Source organism: Culex quinquefasciatus, chromosome 3, assembly GCF_015732765.1.
Source record: "Culex quinquefasciatus strain JHB chromosome 3, VPISU_Cqui_1.0_pri_paternal, whole genome shotgun sequence".
Lineage (NCBI taxonomy): Eukaryota > Metazoa > Arthropoda > Insecta > Diptera > Culicidae > Culex > Culex quinquefasciatus.
Window position 1 is genome coordinate 118587418 of NC_051863.1, and position 19051 is coordinate 118606468.

A 19051-nucleotide genomic window follows, 5' to 3' on the forward strand; every position below is an offset into this window, starting at 1 on the left:
ATTTAGTCGGAATTCAGCTACAACCCATAGAGCCAGTTTATGGTCGTCTCAACGATTCTCAACCGGTTCAAGAGTTATCACACAGAGCTCAGTTCTTCTTACGTCATAACTTAATTTGGACGTGATTTGCCAAGGTCAGTTTTTTATGATTCCGCTGGAGAATCCATTGAATTCTTAAACAGCTGTTCTGGGATTTATCCGCAGCAGTTCAGCCCACCCAGGAATGTCGGTCGTTCCAGCCGTTTCACAGCAAATGAACCTGGCATCACACCATCATTCAGCAAAATAACCCGTGACGAGAACATGGATTTTATACCCGATCTTAAATTAACACAATGTATTCCACACCCGCCTGCGTCCAAAATTACTCTCCACAATTGGCTTTAATTAAAGAGAACAGCTTAAGCAGCAGTCACTTGTAGTACGACGACTGGTGATCAAAGGCAAAGCTTTGCACGCCCCACTTACCTCGGCCTGTGACGTTGTTTGGACAGGTGTCGCCCGGACGCTGCCGGCGGCCCAAGAGATGACCACCAGGGTCACCGTCACCGTTGGCCAGAGCACTCTCCGGCTTAAACTACTACTGCTGCTGTGGGACGGCATGCTGGTGGCGCCTGCTGCTGGTTCTAAGGTAAACACTTAACACTAGCGATAACGCGGACTACAACGTGGTGATGCTGACGGCGTTACATTGGATTCTGTGGAAAGAGGAGATAGATGATATTTGAATTAGCATTCAGTTCGTAATTGATCAAAGTGGCACTTGGAATTGGATTGAGATAAAAGTTTTATTTGACTGTAAAATGGCGATGCAGTTGCTGAATTGAAATAAACATTGTTTTTTTTTCAGTGTGTGGTTTACGATCAGATAATGCAAAGATCGTTGATGCATACGTTTGATGAGGTATTTGAGAATAGGGAGATCACACGTAAATTCAATAAAGGCAATCATTTGTATGCTTATTTATGCATTTTATATGAAAATGTGATAGTTGATGTCAAAATTACGCTATTTATTGGGCGCAATTCATTCATAGGTATCTCGTTTTACTGGCACCTATAAAAATAAAACAAATCTGATTGAAACAAAAGACTCAGAGAAGCTGATTATTTGTTCCAGTTGAATTCCAAAGTGTCAATTCGAGTATCAGGCACCTTCGCCCCGTGCCGTATTCAAACATTTAAGAGTCAATTTCCAAAACGAAAGTAAGTTTAAGAGCGAGTCCACGAACAGGACATAACCCTTTGTATAGGACGTCGTTTGGACCTTACCAATCTGCCTAAAATTTTCAGGGGTTGGGGTCTAGCAACTGGCCAAAATATGAGAACTCCAGGTCAACAGAAGGTGGGGCAAATCGGGACACAAAGATTGAAGCTTAAAAAACCTCAAAAATCATAAAAAGCTGTAACTTAGGAAAAATTTAACTTAATTTCAAAACCCAAAATGCATCTGAAAGAGCTTAGATAATGCGACAAAATGCAGCGTGGAGCATCCCGATTGGATAAATCGAAAGGGAGATATTGCCATTTTAGTGAAAAAAGTATTCCATCCAGATATTACTTTATTGAACAATTGCTGCACAAGCGTTTTTATACGTTAATGATTGAACAAGTGTCATAAAATTTGGTCAATTGTTCTCATTTTGATCAAAAAACCATCGTTCAACTTGGTTGTGTAACACATATGCCAAATCTACCAACAGATTACGAATAGTTCATTTCGAAGTTTATTCTGACTCAAATGGAACATGCTTGTAGAACTCGAAAAGCAAAATGACATTTGCAGACATGATGATTCATTTCAGTTTGCTAAACACGATAACATAGTAGAATTGACCTCTGGCTTCAGTTGGAATTTCACGTAAACAAGTTGTTTATGTGTAGTTCGCGTTCGTGTTTTAAAACCCGAGCAAGAACATGTTGACGAAACAAGCACAGATAGTTCTAAAAATAGAAACAGTTTATGTTCAAAAGAAGTTTTGGAAAACTGTTAGTGAACTTGGTAAAACTTAGATGACCGCAGACTTCTTATTGACGTTTAGGCCTGCTCATTCAACATAACCCCTCGTGGAAAGAAGCAGACGCACGCCCGGACTTGACATTTGGAGTGATCTTGGGTTCGATACTTGCCCTGAGCATTCTTTATCAAAAAGGAAAACTGAAAATGCAGCACCGGGAGCCAGCAACAGTAGTAGAGTAGTAGTAGCAAGCGATGTTAATTAGCACTTAAACATAATTGAAAAAAATCCTCAATGGCATAATTAGGAAATTGAATGATTTTTATGGTTGATAATTTTTATTATCCATCATTCATATTATTATCATTCATAAATTGCGTATCACTGAACAAACTAATAAATTAAAAAAAAACTAGTAGTTACAGTACCGTTAAGCGACATTACTCACAAATAAAGGATTAAATTAAGAAAAGAATTTTTTTTGATGGAACGCCTGGAACATATTTAATGAAAAGCCGGTTTAACATTCTTGTCTGCCACGACATATTCTTGGACGTTTATAAAAACGTTTGCCTAACTCCCTCCTGTATCTTAAAGGCAGAATGTTGTTAAATGGTTCTAACGACGTTATCCACCCCGGTTCAGAATCTTAGAGTCAAGAGTTCTTATGACATGTTCAACAAACGTTTTCTACACGGAGAAAAAAGAGTTCCCAAAATCGTGAACAAGCGTTCATGAAAATGGGAACCTCGAACAAAGTGTTCAAATCCCATGGTACGATTTTGAAAAACGTACCATGAAATTTGAACACTTTGTTCGTGGTTCCCATTTTCATGAACGCTTGTTCACGATTTTAGGAACTCTTTTTTCTCCGTGTATGCAAGAAGGACGTGCGCTGGTAAAACTTAATTAACCGCGCACATTTCTAACAGGTTAAGAGATGTTCAACAACAGAAAATCGTGCGCTTTTTCCAGTGTTCAAGAGTTCTCAGGGACGTTGGGAAAACATAGTAAATGAGTTCAACAACAAGTTCGGAAATCTTTTGGTGAACAAAGTGTGCTACTTGGGTAACTTGATTCGACCTGGAGCTTGTAGGGGACATCTGGGACTACCATCTGAGACTGATAACGCTTTTGGGAAAGGTAGTTTAACAAATAAAATAGACACTTTTTCTGTTAGTGAATTTTTTGGTTGTAGATGTGTTAATTTTATTATAGAAACATTCATAAAAACGTTTATTTTCATCCATTAAAACTATTTTATAATGATAATAAAGCAGAAGCTGCTTTTTTTCTCGTGACATCTAGTATCATTGGAAAAGAACTTGATTTTCAATAAATGGGAATCGAAGATGAAATCTTTTGATAAATGTTTTTTTTAGTAAAATTTGATAAAGCGTTTTTAATGAAATTTGATTATATTATTGAGCAATTCCTTGTCAAATAGAGAATCGGTTGTAACCGACCCTCTCCGATTTCAATGAAACTATGTAGACATGTTAACCTACGCTTATATAAGCCATTATTTTGTATATGGAGCCAGTTACACTCGATATTGACTTTTGAGAAGGGCGTAAGTGTTTTAAATATTTTTGTATTTCGTAATTTAATTATTGCTGTATCTTGAAGCCGTTGCATCGTATCAAAAAGTGGTCAAAGACAAACCAGTAGGAAATTTGACGGGCTTTCCGAAAAAGTACAAATCAACTAATTACATTGCTCATAAATGAAAACATAATATTTTTTCAGTGTAGTATAGTAAAATGGATAGTAAATAAGCTAATATCTGTAAGCCCATACATCCAATAGAAATGTGGTCAAAGACAAACTTATGGGAAATTGGACGAACTTTCTGGTAAAAATATTTTCGAGAGTGAAAAATCAAGTTTTTCATATAGAAATTTCCAAAAACCATAAAAAACCTATTTTTTCAACATTTTGCCTTCCTCACTGAGGTAAGGCTATAATCCTGCTCTAAAAATGAACTTTGTATAAACACGTCGTAGACCCACCTTCATGTATACATATCGACTCAGAATCGAAAACTGAACAAATGTCTGTGTGTATGTGTGTGTATGTATGTATGTGACCAATAAACTAGCTCATGTTTCTCGGCACTGGCTGAACCGATTTGACCCGAACCTGTTGCATTCGACTTGGTTTAGGGTCCCATAGATCGAGTTTTATACAGATTGAAGTTTCGATAAGTAGTTCAAAAGTTATATATATCCGGTTCTCCCTTAAATGTATGTAAACTATGCCTGGATCCACCATCCGACCCATCGTTGGTTAGGTTATCAGAAGACCTTTCCAACGAGTTCAAAACATTGATGATCTGGTAACCCTGTCTCGAGATATGTCCACTTAAGTAATATTGATGTACTTTTTGGATGCTGGATCTCACTTAAATGTATGTAAACTATGTCCGGATCCACCATCTAACCCATCGTTGGTTAGGTTATCAAAAGATCCTTCCAACGAGTCCAAAACATTGAAGATCTGGCAACCCTGTCTCGAGATATGTACACTTAAGTAATATTGATGTACTTTTTGGATGCCGAATCTCACTTAAATGTATGTAAACTTTGTCCGGATCCACCATCTAACCCATCGTTGGTAAGGTTATCAAAAGACCCTTCCAACGAGTCCAAAACATTGAAGATCTGGCAACCCTGTCTCGAGATATGTACACTTAAGTGATATTGATGTACTTTTTGGATGCCGAATCTCACTTAAATGTATGTAAACTTTGTCCGGATCCACCATCCGACCCATCGTTGGTTAGGTTATCAAGAGACCTTTCCAACGAGATCAAAATATTGATGATCTGGCAACCCTATCTTAAGTGACATTTATGTACTTTTTATTCCGGATCTAAAGAATAGATGAAATTTGTGTACAATTCCACCATATCAGCCATTGTTGGTAAGAAGTGAGGAAGGCTCCAACCACATAGGTGGATTAAGTTAGTTATTATTTTTAAAATCGCTGTAACTTTACAAGGATTGGACTTAAGACAATGGTCAATATGGAGACTTTTATGTAAAATTGTCTGGAGAATCGACTCTCGTGTTCGGTTTAAAAAAAATTGATGTTCAGAGAACTTTTGAAAAAAAAGTTTCAGTAAATGATTTTTGTATTTTTTTAAGGTGAGTTGCTCCATCCTGCATTTTTCGTGAATCGTTTTGTTACATCTTAGGCTATTTTCACAAAAAAATTAAACGAAAAAAAATCGTGGGCTCACCTTCAAATTTGACTTTTAAACTTAAAAATCAAAAACGCATAAAAGTGGAGCGTATTTTTCTTTCAGTGTATTTTTTCGGAAAGCCCGTCAAATTTCCTTCAGATTGTCTTGGACCACTTTTTGATACGATGCAACGGCTTCAAGATACAGCAATATTTAAATTACGAAAAACAAAAATATTTAAAACACCTACGCCCTTCTCAAAAGTCATGATGGAGTGTAACTAGCTCCATGAACACAAAAATGGCTTATATAAGCGTTGGAAAACATGTCTACAAAATTTCATTGAAATCAAAGAGGGTTGAGAAAAAGCACCCTAAAAAATCCTGTTTTGGGCTGGAAATGCTCTATTATTTACTTTTAAGCCTCCTGATATATTTACGGGCGGCGCAGATTGAAAATAATCCATGATTTTATAAATTCACCGGGCATTTCAAAAGTTATAAACCAACATAAATGATAAGTTTACACCTTGAACGATTCAAGGTTTATGAGATGCTTTCAAGCCCAATTTAATGTGATTTTGCAACACAATCAACATTGATCCACATTTGCTGTAAAAACGTGAGTTTGTTTGTCATTTGTAATCCAATGTAATACGTGTAATTCACGTTCAAATTACACTAAATTCGTTAATCATCGCTCTCATTGACAGATTCACATTGCATTCAGTTCAGATGTAGGACTGCTCTCGCAATCAAGTTCACGTGCATTAGACTAATAGATGTTTTCGAAATCGTTTTATGATTGCTCTACTGTATCAAGTATAAACAAACATTAAAGTTCAAATCTTGTTTGTTTCGCCTCCCCCCCATGGGGTGGTGCTGCTCTCCAAATTGATCAAGTTCCGGTAATTATTGTTGTAAAAGAGCGTGTTTAGATGTGGGGGGAATTTTCCGCTCCACCCCTTACGTGATCAAACGTCCCGTAAAGTGACTAAGTACTGATCGTTTCCCCCATGTGAGACTGTGTCTGGGTTTGGGGAGGGATTGGCTTAGTGTCAGTGTCAATAGTAACGCGTGCGTAACGCGATTCGATAAGAATTAGCCTGGCTACACACACCTGAGTTGAGCAAATCGTCATCAGTCGTGCTGGACAGAAATTGACCGTGAGTCACTTTCCTGCTCGTAATGCAATCGAACAAGTTTTTTGAATTTTGGTTTTTTGGTGCCGATTTGAAGCAGTGTTTAAAGGTCGGGGTTTTCCAAAGGTCAAACATTGTTGTTTTTCTTGCGAAACTGCAGCTTTAATTGTTTATTTTATGTTTAAAACAACCAAATATATATTTTGTTGGTATTGTTTGCCAGTCCTCAAGCCCGCTATCTTATCAGTCCACTTTTTGGCACCTTATCGTTCACCAAAAACGTCCGCGACCGACGACACTTGCACAACCAAAAATGCCTCAAACCACGTAGTGACTATCTAATCATCCCGGTTGTCTGTTTCCCGCGACTTCGACCCAGAATCTTTCCCAACTATCGGTGGCTTTGTGAAGGTCACTGTTGATTGCATTGCACAGCGGAGGGCTCGGAACTAGTCGGTATGCCAGTATACAGTTGAGTTTTTGTTGGTAATTGGAAATCGTTTTGCGACATTCAACGACAAATCGTAACTGTTGCGAGCAAACATCGTAGCGAGATACGTACTCAGCGATCTGGGCTGTTGTTACCCGCAACTGGAACAAACAGCGCGAAATTGTACGCTGATTTGCGAACAAAAAATAGGTTTGTGGACGGTTTTGGTTTATTCGATTGTTCCGCACCTGAACGAGTTAAAAAATACCTATTTAAAATCCTGTTCAAAGCGATTAACTTTGTTTTAGATGTTTGGCAGTCTCAGAATCAAACACATTTTTGCCTTCCTCACCTCACTGAGGCAAGGCTATAAAATCACTCAAAAATTGAACTTTTTAAATAAGCCTCCCAGATATACCTTTACGTATACATATCGACTCAGAATCAAATTCTGAGCAAATGTCTGTGCGTGTGGATGGACGTAGAATTTTTTTCTCACTCACTTTTCTCGGAACTGGCTCGACCGATTTTGTCCGGATCTATGTTTTTGGATTTGCCTTCAGGTTCTTTAAGTCTTTTTAAATTTCATCCGGCTTGGTGCAGTACTTTAAAAGATATGTTCGAAAAACTGTTTTGGTTGATACTAAAAGGGTCATTATTTACATAATTTGAAAGCTCCGGCGGATAGCTGTCGGAACTTTACGCTCAGTGCACGCACACAAACACTGCAGTGCTTTCAAATGGTTCATTAAATTTATCATACCTAGATGGCAGCACTCAGATGTATAGTGTCTTTACTAAGTAAGCGTTAGCCAAAGCTTTCGTAGTGTGTGGTTGCAAGGCTTTTAGGAGGAAGGCAGCAACCACCTTCCGGTGGATTAAGTAACGTTTTTTTATATGGATCTTTGCGTACTCTCTTCTTTTGGATGCATCCCCGAAGATCTACGTCATCACACCATAATATTGCTCGCAACTTGCCGGAAGTGGTCGCTTCTTTGGACTTCCTTGCAGATCCTCCCCAAATTGAAGTCTGCGCTCAACCCTTTTCAGCAAGTCCATCTAACCATCATGGGTTGACACTGGCTCGAAGCTCCACTGCAACGTGCTAAGCCTTCCCAATTGAGAGACGTTCTTCATCGTCTTCGAGTCTTGATCTTGGTATTCCGTCAGGTTATCCAAGTCACTCTTCATGCATACTAATGCCAAACGGTGGGAAAACAATCCAACCTCCTCCCCTACCCCTCTCCCGTGAGCAAGAACTTTTCAGAAGTGACTTCCGAGGAAAGAGCTGATCGTGTTTCTCGTCGCGAGAGGACGGCGGAGGGGGCTTTAAATTAGATTACCAACTATAAACTATTAGCACTCAAAAGTTGGAGGTCGGTTGAACGCAGCGATGCGTGGATTGAGCTACCAGGCCGTCTGCCTGCCAGCTGATGTCCAGAGGGGGTGGTTCAGGTGTGGTACTAAATGGGCTATCAGCTGGTGGTGATGTGACTGGGTGATGAGGGAGGTGTGGGAAATTATTGTTTGCCGGCAAATATAGCGCAAACAAGAGCCACTTGTGTGGGATTCGGACGCAAATGTGAGCTATGTTGATTAAAATAGACGCGTGGAGTCCGGATGCTATTAAGAAAATTGAAGCTGACAACCAGATTATGGTGGCTGCGGGGAGGGGTAAACCCAGAAGGGTTGCGATAGAATTCTAAGGTGTTGATATTTGAATTAATTTATCAAAAGGGTATTTACAAGTGACACATCAGTAGACGGATGAGAGATGCTTTGTGAACAATGTACAATGAAATAAATTAATCTAAATAACTTGGCTTAAAGATGTTGTTGAATACGAGATTTTCACCCAGTTTTTATACGGATTTAAAATATATTACAGATTGTAAGCGTGGTTGACCCGCACCCAGTCGGCTTGGGTTCGATCCCAGACGGTCCCGTTGCATTTTTCTAGACGAGATTTGTCTGACCACGGTCTAACCTAGAGGGTTAGTCTTAGTCTCGGTGGAGTCGCTGGTAGACAGTTGGACTCACAATCCAAAGGTCGTCAGTTTGAATCCCGGGGTGGATGGAAGCTAAGATGTAAATAGAGGTTTGCAAGTGCTTCAACAACACCTCCGTGTACGCATGAGAGCAAGCAGCAGTCAAGTGCTCAGTGCTCCATTGTTTTTTCGATTTTTTTCGCCGTAGTTGATTGTGATTACCCGCGAGTTTGCTTCTCCAGAATGCCAAAGGCCAGCCGTGGCCGTGGCAGTTCGAGTGCGGCCTTGAAAAACCCGCGAAGTTCGTCTACGAGCCGTGTGCAAAAAGGTAAACAAACCAACGCCGTGTCGGCCGCCATTGCTCAGGGGAGCGTGAGCGCAGATGGAATCGACAAAAAGTATCTACCTCCCGGATATGTTCCGAGATCACCAGTGAGGACCCGCTCAGGTACTTCCGGTGCCACGAACAGTGGCACATCAACATCCCCATCAGGAACGAGTTCCAGATGCTGAGCGACGACGAAGAAAATAACAACTCTGACGGTAGCAGCACTACCGACGACGACGACGGCGATGGTCGTGCACGGAAGAAAGTGTCGACGTCAAAAAAGAACAACCCTCCAAAGGAACGTAGACCACCTCCAATTTTTGTTTTGGACACGTTGGCGGACGATGTTGACGAGTTGCTGGAAGGCCTTGGATATTGTCTGAAAATCGGTAAGTCGTCAGAGCAAGTTCACACATTTGACGAAAAGAACTTCGACCTGGTTGTGGAGAAATTTAAGTGTCAAAACTTCAAGTTTTACACATTCGACCCCGTGCAGAAGACTACCGTTAAGGTCGTCTTGCAGGGGTACCAAGACCGCCCGATCTCCGACCTCAAGAAGGACCCGTCGGGTGCTGGCATAACACCGCGTGACATAAACGTCCTCTCGCGGAAGACAACAGTCACAGGTACACACACCCTGTACCTGTTGTATTTCAACCGCGGCACCGTCAAAATTCAAGACCTGTGGCGAACTAAGGCGTTGGACGGTTTTGAGAACCCGTCGGACGCAGCACAATGCCACCGTTGCCAGAAATTCGGCCACCGCTCGCGGGATTGCAACCTCCCGCCCCGCTGTGTGAAGTGTGGTGAATCTCACCTCTCAGAGGCGTGTGCACTGCCGTGCAAGGCGGACTTGGGGGACAAGGCAGAGCAAACCAAGGCGCGCATTAAGTGCGCCAACTGTGGAGGTAACCATACCAGCAACTACCGTGGATGCAGCGCACGGAAAAACCAACCGTGCCGGCAGCTGGTCATCGTACGGTTCCAGTGGACAACTCAGCGTTTTCTCCTGGATGGGGGCGATCGTGCGCCAGCGTGGTCGCTGCCGGCAGTGGCAATACGGCCCAGTAGAAGTTACCGGACCTCTTTACCCTGCCAGAGTTCTTTGCTCTCGCAGGGGAGATGATGACGCGGTTTCGTACCTGCCGTAACAAGGCGGAGCAATTCCTGGCCCTTGGGGAGCTGATGATCAAGCACATCTATAAAGGATAAAAAACTGTGATCTAGTTTTAAGCTTTCTCTATTTCTATCCCCTTTCCCTTGCAATTTCAGTAAGTTTTTTTTTAATTTTTTTTCATTCTCTTGGTAACACTTTTATTTACAAGCAATAATTGTTCCGCCGGGACCGTGGTGTAGGGGTAAGCGTGATTGCCTCTCACCCAGTCGGCCTGGGTTCGATCCCAGAAGGTCCCGGTGGCAAATTTTGAGACGAGATTTGTCTGATCACGCCTTCCGTCGGATGGGGAAGTAAATGTTGGCCCCGGTCTAACCTAGAGGTTAGGTCGATAGCTCAGTCCAGGTGTAGGAGTCGTCTCCCTGGGTCCTGTCCCGGTGGAGCCGCTGGTAGGCAGTTGGACTCACAATCCAAAGGTCGTCAGTTCGAATCCCGGGGTGGATGGAAGCTTAGGTGTAAAAAGAGGTTTGCAATTGCCTCAACAATCAAGCCTTCGGACACCTAGTTTCGAGTAGGAATCCCGTAATCGGGAACGCCAAGGCAATGCTGTAGAGCGAATAATTTGATTTTTGAATTGTTCCAAAATGGATTATGATGTAACATACAGCTGAAAGGAACTCCAAAACTCTGTTATGTACCTCAAATGAACTTATTGTATCTTGATTATTCACCAAAAAACCGAATTGAAATTGAAATTGAAATTGAAGTGCTTCAACAATCAAGCCTTCCGGACATCTAGTTTCGGTAGGAATCTCGCAATCGAGAACGCCAAGGTAATGCTGCAGAGTGTAGAGTTTTCAATTTGATGTTTTTGATGTTTTTCTCATAAATTCCTAATAAATCTGGTCAAAAATCGAACATATATTTGAAACTTTGCATGTATTCATGACATAAAAAGACTCGTTGATAATGCTTGCTTCATATAGATAAGTTGAGCGACAATTTTTGCAACAAAGACGACAACAACATCCTCGATTGATGTGAATCCCTGAGTGGCTCTATTTCACAACCTGTCAAAATCATGATCAATTACCCCAAACATGGCTTCAAAAATAGAATCAGGATGCGACAACGCGGCCGTTCTTCAGTCTATTTTTGCTTTATTGACCATAAGCTGCGGCGGACACCTGCCCGGACCACGACCGGCGAACGTGAGCAGAATCTGTCACCGGCCACGGTCCGGCGGTCATCCGCGCGGACGTCGACAGCTTATTTATGAACTCCACGAACCTGCGCCTCCCTTTTGGCCTCTGCGAAGCGACCGGAATCGCTAAGTGTTGGAGCGTTAGAAGACACTTGAAGAGACTTTAATCGGCTCAATGCGGAAGATCGACGCCTGGCTATCGGAATCGATATGCAACAAGATTGATGCTGTCAGTAATCGTTCACCGCCGAGACAACGGGTCTGCGTGAATTCGAAAAAAGAACAATATTGTCGGTTTCGATACGAGACGTTCGGAGATGCTAGCCGTGTCAATGCTAATCAACGCCGCATGAACGTGCAGATATTCTTTTAAGACAAATAATTTATTCCGGCACCAGGGTTGTCCCTTTTTGTACTGACAATCTTGAACAAACACATTCATCAAGTTCTTCTTTGTTGAAACCGGCAAAGTTGACAGTGCCAACCGTTCTCACAGAAGAAGAACATTATTTATTGATCGCTGTCATCTTTTTGCGGAGTTGTTCCCTTTTTGTTACTCTTCTTGCACGCGAAATATTCTATGAATGCAAATTTGAGACGTTTAACCTCCGGCGGGGCCGAAGACACTGCGCCCTGGTGCATTATGGACTTCTGCGAGATGAACTATGCGTTTTGATGAGTTCTTTGAACAACTTCTTGACGGCTTCTTGAGTGATGGCGAACGATTTATGAACTGTATTCAACGAGTTGAGCACCTCGCCTAAGCTCAGGTTTCATTAAAATCGAAAAAATGAAACTAGATTTTTCTTTTAAATCACACAACTTAACCCAACTTTGTTATTCTAACACAGCAGAGTTCTATACCATCCTGTGATTTATAATAACTCATCCCCGAGTAAATTTAAAATTACTGTTTACCTCTGCACATACCTATTACGATTATCTTTTATCACATTTTTTTTGCACACATTTCCCGGTGATTCATCAAAACTTGTTGACGCCAACAACGTGCAAATGTAGACAAACCTTAGCTTCAAACTTTCAAATTTGTTAACATAGTTCTTATCACCGGCAGTGGGATTCCCAGCCCAGAACCACCTTATTACGAATGCTAGGACTGTCCCAGTCCGCCAAATAACCGTTGCGGGGTCCGTCGCGACGGTCAACTGGATCGGGTTCATCGCCAAAACGATTGAATCGAAATTGCCTTATTGCTGGCGTTTTGATGGGTTTTGGGTGCCACACCTCGGGGAAGTTGGTTTGTTTTAAAACAAATCCAGCAAGATGGATTGTGCCGAAAAATGTTCGTTATTTGAAGGATTTAATATTCATTCTGCGTAGCGCCTTTTGGCAGTTTGCATTTTTGCAGTAATATGCACTCAACCTTGATGATAGCAAATCATTTACAAAGTCAAAATTCTAAATAACTCTGAATCAGTCAATGACATCTAAACTTATATAAATCCTTCGCCTTGCAAATTTTACGAAAAATACCTTGTAACACAACAACGTATTTTTCCAGTCTGCCCTTGAGAACATTTCTACTATTCCACCACGACTCCCTTCGTCTGAGTTGGCGCCCCTGTCCAACGTCCTAGTCAATAAAACCAAAGAAGAAAGGACTCGACTAGTGCTACTATAGTATAGTAGTAGTGCACGGTAGCCATGGCACCGGTCAAAGCCATATTTTCCCCTCAAATCGAAAAAATAAACGCAGTGACACAAACTTCGTACAAATGCACACGGAATTTAAAAACACCTGGATTTGCTTTTGGGGGTTGTTAAAAAGGGGAAGAACTTGGTTTTAGGTTGCTCAAAAGAAAATAGTTAGAAGCAACTGTTGTCAGTATTATACTAGTTATAAATATGGTTAGAAATCTTGTATAGAATTTTAAAAATAAATTGTGATTAAAATTCTTACCTTAGTATAGTAAAGTAATTACAAAAACTAACTTAATCCACCTATGTGGTTGATGCCTTCCTCACTTTTTACCAACAATGGGTAATATGAGTCGCTGGTTCGAATCCCGCGGCGGGCGCTCTAAAATTCTTTGTGTAAATATGGGTATTCGGCGCCGTCGCTCCGTGCCATACTTTCATACACTTAGGAGCCCAGGGCGGCGAAGTCCTTGTAGATAAAAAGGAAGACACTAGTGGTTGGTACTAGCAATGGTGGCCGACAGCTATAAAGTCAACTTCGTTTTCGGGTAATATGAGTGGTTTGGACACATATTTCAGCTATTTTTTTAGGTCCAGAAAAATAAGTACACAGATATAACTTAAGTTGTCATAACTTGAGACAGGGTTGCCAGATTTTCAATTATGTGGACTCGTTGGAAAGGTCTCTTGATTACCTAATCAACGATGGGTCGGATGATGGTCCCGGACATCGTTTACATACATTTAAGTGAGATCCGGCTTCAAAAAAGTACATAAATATCACTTAAGTGGTCATAACTCGAGACAGGGTTGCCAGATTTTCAATTATGTGAACTCGTTGGAAAGGTCTCTTGATTACCTAACCAACGATAGGTCGGATGATGGTTCCGGACATCGTTTACATACATTTAAGTGAGATCCGGTTTCAAAAAAGTACATAAATATCACTTAAGTGGTCATAACTCGAGACAGGGTTGCCAGATCTTCGATGTTGAGGACTCGTTGGAAAGGTCTCTTGATTACCTAACCAACGATAGGTCGGATGATGGATCCGGACATCGTTTACATGCATTTAAGTGAGATCCGGCTTCAAAAAAGTACATAAATATCACTTAAGTGGTCATAACTCGAGACAGGGTTGCCAGATCTTCAATGTTGTGGACTCGTTGTAAAGGTCTTTCGATTATCTAACCAACGATGAGTCGGATGATGGATCCGGACATCGTTTACATGCATTTAAGTGAGATCCGGCTTCAAAAAAGTACATAAATATCACTTAAGTGGTCATAACTCGAGACAGGGTTGCCAGATCTTCGATGTTGAGGACTCGTTGGAAAGGTCTCTTGATTACCTAACCAACGATAGGTCGGATGATGGATCCGGACATCGTTTACATGCATTTAAGTGAGATCCGGCTTCAAAAAAGTACATAAATATCACTTAAGTGGTCATAACTCGAGACAGGGTTGCCAGATCTTCAATGTTGTGGTCTCGTTGGAAAGGTTTTTCGATTATCTAACCAACGATGAGTCGGATGATGGATCCGGACATCGTTTACATGCATTTAAGTGAGATCCGGCTTCAAAAAAGTACATAAATATCACTTAAGTGGTCATAACTCGAGACAGGGTTGCCAGATCTTCGATTTTGAGGACTCGTTGGAAAGGTCTCTTGATTACCTAACCAACGATAGGTCGGATGATGGATCCGGACATCGTTTACATGCATTTAAGTGAGATCCGGCTTCAAAAAAGTACATAAATATCACTTAAGTGGTCATAACTCGAGACAGGGTTGCCAGATCTTCAATGTTGTGGTCTCGTTGGAAAGGTTTTTCGATTATCTAACCAACGATGAGTCGGATGATGGATCCGGACATCGTTTACATGCATTTAAGTGAGATCCGGCTTCAAAAAAGTACATAAATATCACTTAAGTGGTCATAACTCGAGACAGGGTTGCCAGATCTTCGATGTTGAGGACTCGTTGGAAAGGGCTCTTGATTACCTAACCAACGATGGATTGGATGATGGATCCGGACATCGTCTACATGCATTTAAGTGAGATCCGGCTTCAAAAAAGTACATAAATATCACTTAAGTGTTCATAACTCGAGACAGGGTTGACAGATCATCGATGTTGAGGACTCGTTTGAAAGGTCTTTTGATTATCTAACCAACGATGGGTCGGATGATGGTTCCGGAAATCGTTTACATGCATATAATTGAGATCCGGATATATGTGAAAACACATTTTTATACTTAACTTTTGAACTACTTATCGAAACTTCAAACAATTCAATAGCGATGTATGGGACCCTAAACCAAGTCGAATGCAACTGGTTCGATCAAAATCGGTTCAGCCAGTGCTGAGAAAACTTGGCAAGATTTTTGAACACATACATACATACACACACACATACACATACACACACACAGACATTTGTTCAGTTTTCGATTCTGAGTCGATATGTATATATGAAGGTGGGTCTTCGAGCTTTTAATAAAAAGTTCATTTTTAGAGCAGGATTATAGCCTTACCTCAGTGAGGAAGGCAAAACGTTACTCAATCCACCTTTAGGTGGTTGGTGCCTTCCTCACATTCATAAAGTCAATACATTCAGTAAAAATAACAACATGTTTAACAAATCAACTTTATTACTCATTTCTTTTGATAGATTTTGCAAACCTTCAATATTTCTGGCTCATCGGCAAGGTCTGATAAAAAACCTATTCAACGATAGTTCGCATGGAAGATTCAGACAATATTTCTATCACAATATCTGAAATCCGGCCTCAAAAAAGTGTATAAATAACACATAATTGTTATTAACTTTTGATAGGTTCTGAGATCATCGATGTTTTAGGCTCATTTGAAAGGTCTTTCGATTATATAACTAACGATGGGTCGCATGATGGACCCGGAAATCATTTTTATTGAAATATCTGAGAACCGGCCTCCAGAAAGTGTATAAATAACACTTAAGTGCTAATAACTTTTGATAGGGTTGTCAGATCTTCGATGTTTTAAACTCATTTGAAAGGTATTTCAATTATCTAACTAACGACTGGTTGCATAAGGGACCCGGACATAATTTTTATTGAAATATCCGAGATCCGGGATCCAAAAAGTGTATAAATAACACTTAAGTGCTTATAACTTTTGATAGGGTTGTCAGATCCTCGATGTTTTAGGCTCATTTGAAAGGTTTTTCGATTATCTAACTAACGACAGGTTGTATGATAAACCTGGACATCATTTTTATTGAAATATCTGAGATCCGTCCTCCGAAAAGTGTATAAATAACACTTAAGTGCTAATAACTTTTGATAGGGTTGTCAGATCTTCGATGTTTTAAACTCATTTGAAAGGTATTTCAATTATCTAACTAACGACTGGTTGCATAAGGGACCCGGACATAATTTTTATTGAAATATCCGAGATCCGGGATCCAAAAAGTGTATAAATAACACTTAAGTGCTTATAACTTTTGATAGGGTTGTCAGATCCTCGATGTTTTAGGCTCATTTGAAAGGTTTTTCGATTATCTAACTAACGACAGGTTGTATGATAAACCTGGACATCATTTTTATTGAAATATCTGAGATCCGTCCTCCAAAAAGTGTATAAATAACACTTAAGTGCTAATAACTTTTGATAGGGTTGTCAGATCTTCAATAATTTGGGCTCATTGGAAAGGTTTTTTTTGATACCTTTCTGAAAATGTATAACATGATAGGTTTTCTTGCAAAAACCACCCTTTTTACAATCTTCCGGACATTCGCCAAAATCGTTTTTTTAGCATAACTTTTGGAGTACTTAACTTAACTTGCTGATTTTAAATAGAGACCTATGGGACCCCAAGACGGATCAAATGAGACTAATACGGTCAAAATCCGTTCATCTAGTTCGGAGATAATCGAGTGACAATTTTTTTGTCCACCCACCTACACACATCCACACAGACATTTGCTCAGAACATGATTCTGAGTCAATATGTATACGTGAAGGGGGCTACGAGGTCAAATTGATAAGTTCATTTTTCGAGTGATTTTATAGCCTTTCCTCAGTAAAGTGAAATAAAATTTCAACAAATTCTAAGAGTGACTGATATTTTCACTCACTTCCTCACTGTAATAAAAGTAGAAGTACTGTAAGTGTGAAACTAGGGCTGAAAAACCTCAATTGTTACAGTTTTCTCACGAACGTCGAACAAAACTAAAAAAACGTAAACAAAACCCCTTCCCTTTCGATCGACTTAAAGTGTGTGAGAAATCTTCTCACTGAGCCGCAAAATGCAAAGTGCATCCGATACTAATCGGCACCCTTTAACGTTTCATTCAATATGTTTTGCATCTCATTCTAAAGGGGGGGAGGGGGACTTTGGGTTAGAATCTTGCCAACCCCTCTTTTCTAGCAAAGGGGGAGGGGGGTTGTTGTTATAATTATTGGCAAAGTTTTGCATCGTTAATTGGCTACGGTCATGCAAGTTAACCTCAGAATCGCTGGGGGAAGTACTTTTTTGTGTGTGTTTTGTTTACTGCAACTAGTGCAGGTATTAATCATGTGTGATGGTTTTGGAGTGCTACCGGGGTTGAGAGTATTGATTACTGTGAAGAAGTTTTACTTTTGAAAACATACCGTGGGAACTTTCTTGTTCGTCAGAGGGTGATTGATTTCAATTTCAATTTCAATTAGTTTTTATTAGTAAATAATCAATTCACAATTTCGTAATTCTTATAACCTAATAGAGTTTTGGAGTTCCTTTCAACTATGATTTGAACTATAATTCATTTTGATGTAATTGGATATTCTAACAATGGATTTGGCAAGAGAAGGAAAAATTAAAAAAAAACCTTCTAGATTTACTAAGGAAAAGGATAGAAATAGAAAAGCTTAAAACTAAATCACAGTATGTTTTGTCCATTGACGTCGAAAAACTTCGCTGCACAAGGCAGCTTATCCGTTGTAGATGTACTTCATCATCAGCTCACTGAGAGCTTGGAATTGTTCTGCCTTGTTCCGGCAGGCACGGAAGCGCGTGAGCATCTCTCCAGCAAGAGCGAAAAACTCGGGAAGCGTGAAGAGGTCATCTCCGGTGACGTCTGCTTGTCCCGGTGAAGTACCGCTCCCAGAAGCGGCTACTCTAGCGTACGAACCTCCCCAACCGGGAGGAACGCTGGGTTGGTCGATGGAACCGCTCCGCCGCCAGCTGCTGCAGCGTTCGAGCTCGATGTCTTTGGAGGTTGGCGGGACGCTGGCGCTTTCTTCTTCTTGTCCTGCTCCTCGATGTACTTTTTCCGCGCGGCACAGCCACGGAAATTCGCCGTGTGATTTCCACCACAGTTCGCACACTTGACGCGCGCTTTGTGCTGCTGGGCGTTTTCCCCCAGCTGGTCTTTCCGCGGAAGATTGCACCTTTCGGTGAAGTGGGTCTCACCGCACTTTACGCACCGGGGTGGAAGATTGCAATTTCTGGAACCGTGTCCGAATTTCTGACAGCGGTGGCATTGAGCTGCGTCGTCCGGATTCTTCGTATAGAATCGCCACGTAACAAAGAAGCCGTCCAGTGCTTTGATCCGCCGTAGGTCCTGGATTTTGACGGACCCGCGATCGAAGTACAGGAGGTACAAGGTGTACGTACCTGTCACCGTAGTCGATTTTGAGAGCACCTTCATCTCTCGAGGCTTTACCTTGACGCCCGTCAGGTGTTCTTCCAGGTCGGAGATCGGGCGGTCCGGATATCCCTGAAGGACGATCTTCACTGGGACCTTCTCTGCAGGATCAAATGTGAAGAATTTGAAGTTTCGCAACTTCAACTTCTTCACCACCAAGTCGAAATGCAGCTTCTTGTGGGTAATCACTTGCACAGAAGTTTTGCTGATTTTGAGACAATATTGGAGTCCCTCAAGCAACTCGTCAACATCGTCAGCCAACGTATCCAAAACAAAAATTGGAGGTGGACGTCGTTCCTTCGGAGAGTTACACTTTTTCTGCTTTCCTTGCTTGCGCGCAAGTTCATCATCGTCATCGTCGTCGCTA

The 19051-nt window shown here is 41.1% G+C and overlaps 1 protein-coding gene across 1 annotated transcript in view; it reads right to left on the reverse strand.

Moving 5' to 3' along the window:
- The window catches only part of LOC6044171 (matrix metalloproteinase-19), an 80046-nt gene that overhangs the window by 51085 nt on the left and 9910 nt on the right, over nucleotides 1-19051 (reverse strand). The window contains 1 exon segment of the mRNA XM_038260008.1: nucleotides 469-698. Coding sequence (XP_038115936.1) covers nucleotides 469-603 — 135 coding nt within the window. The 5' untranslated portion in view covers nucleotides 604-698.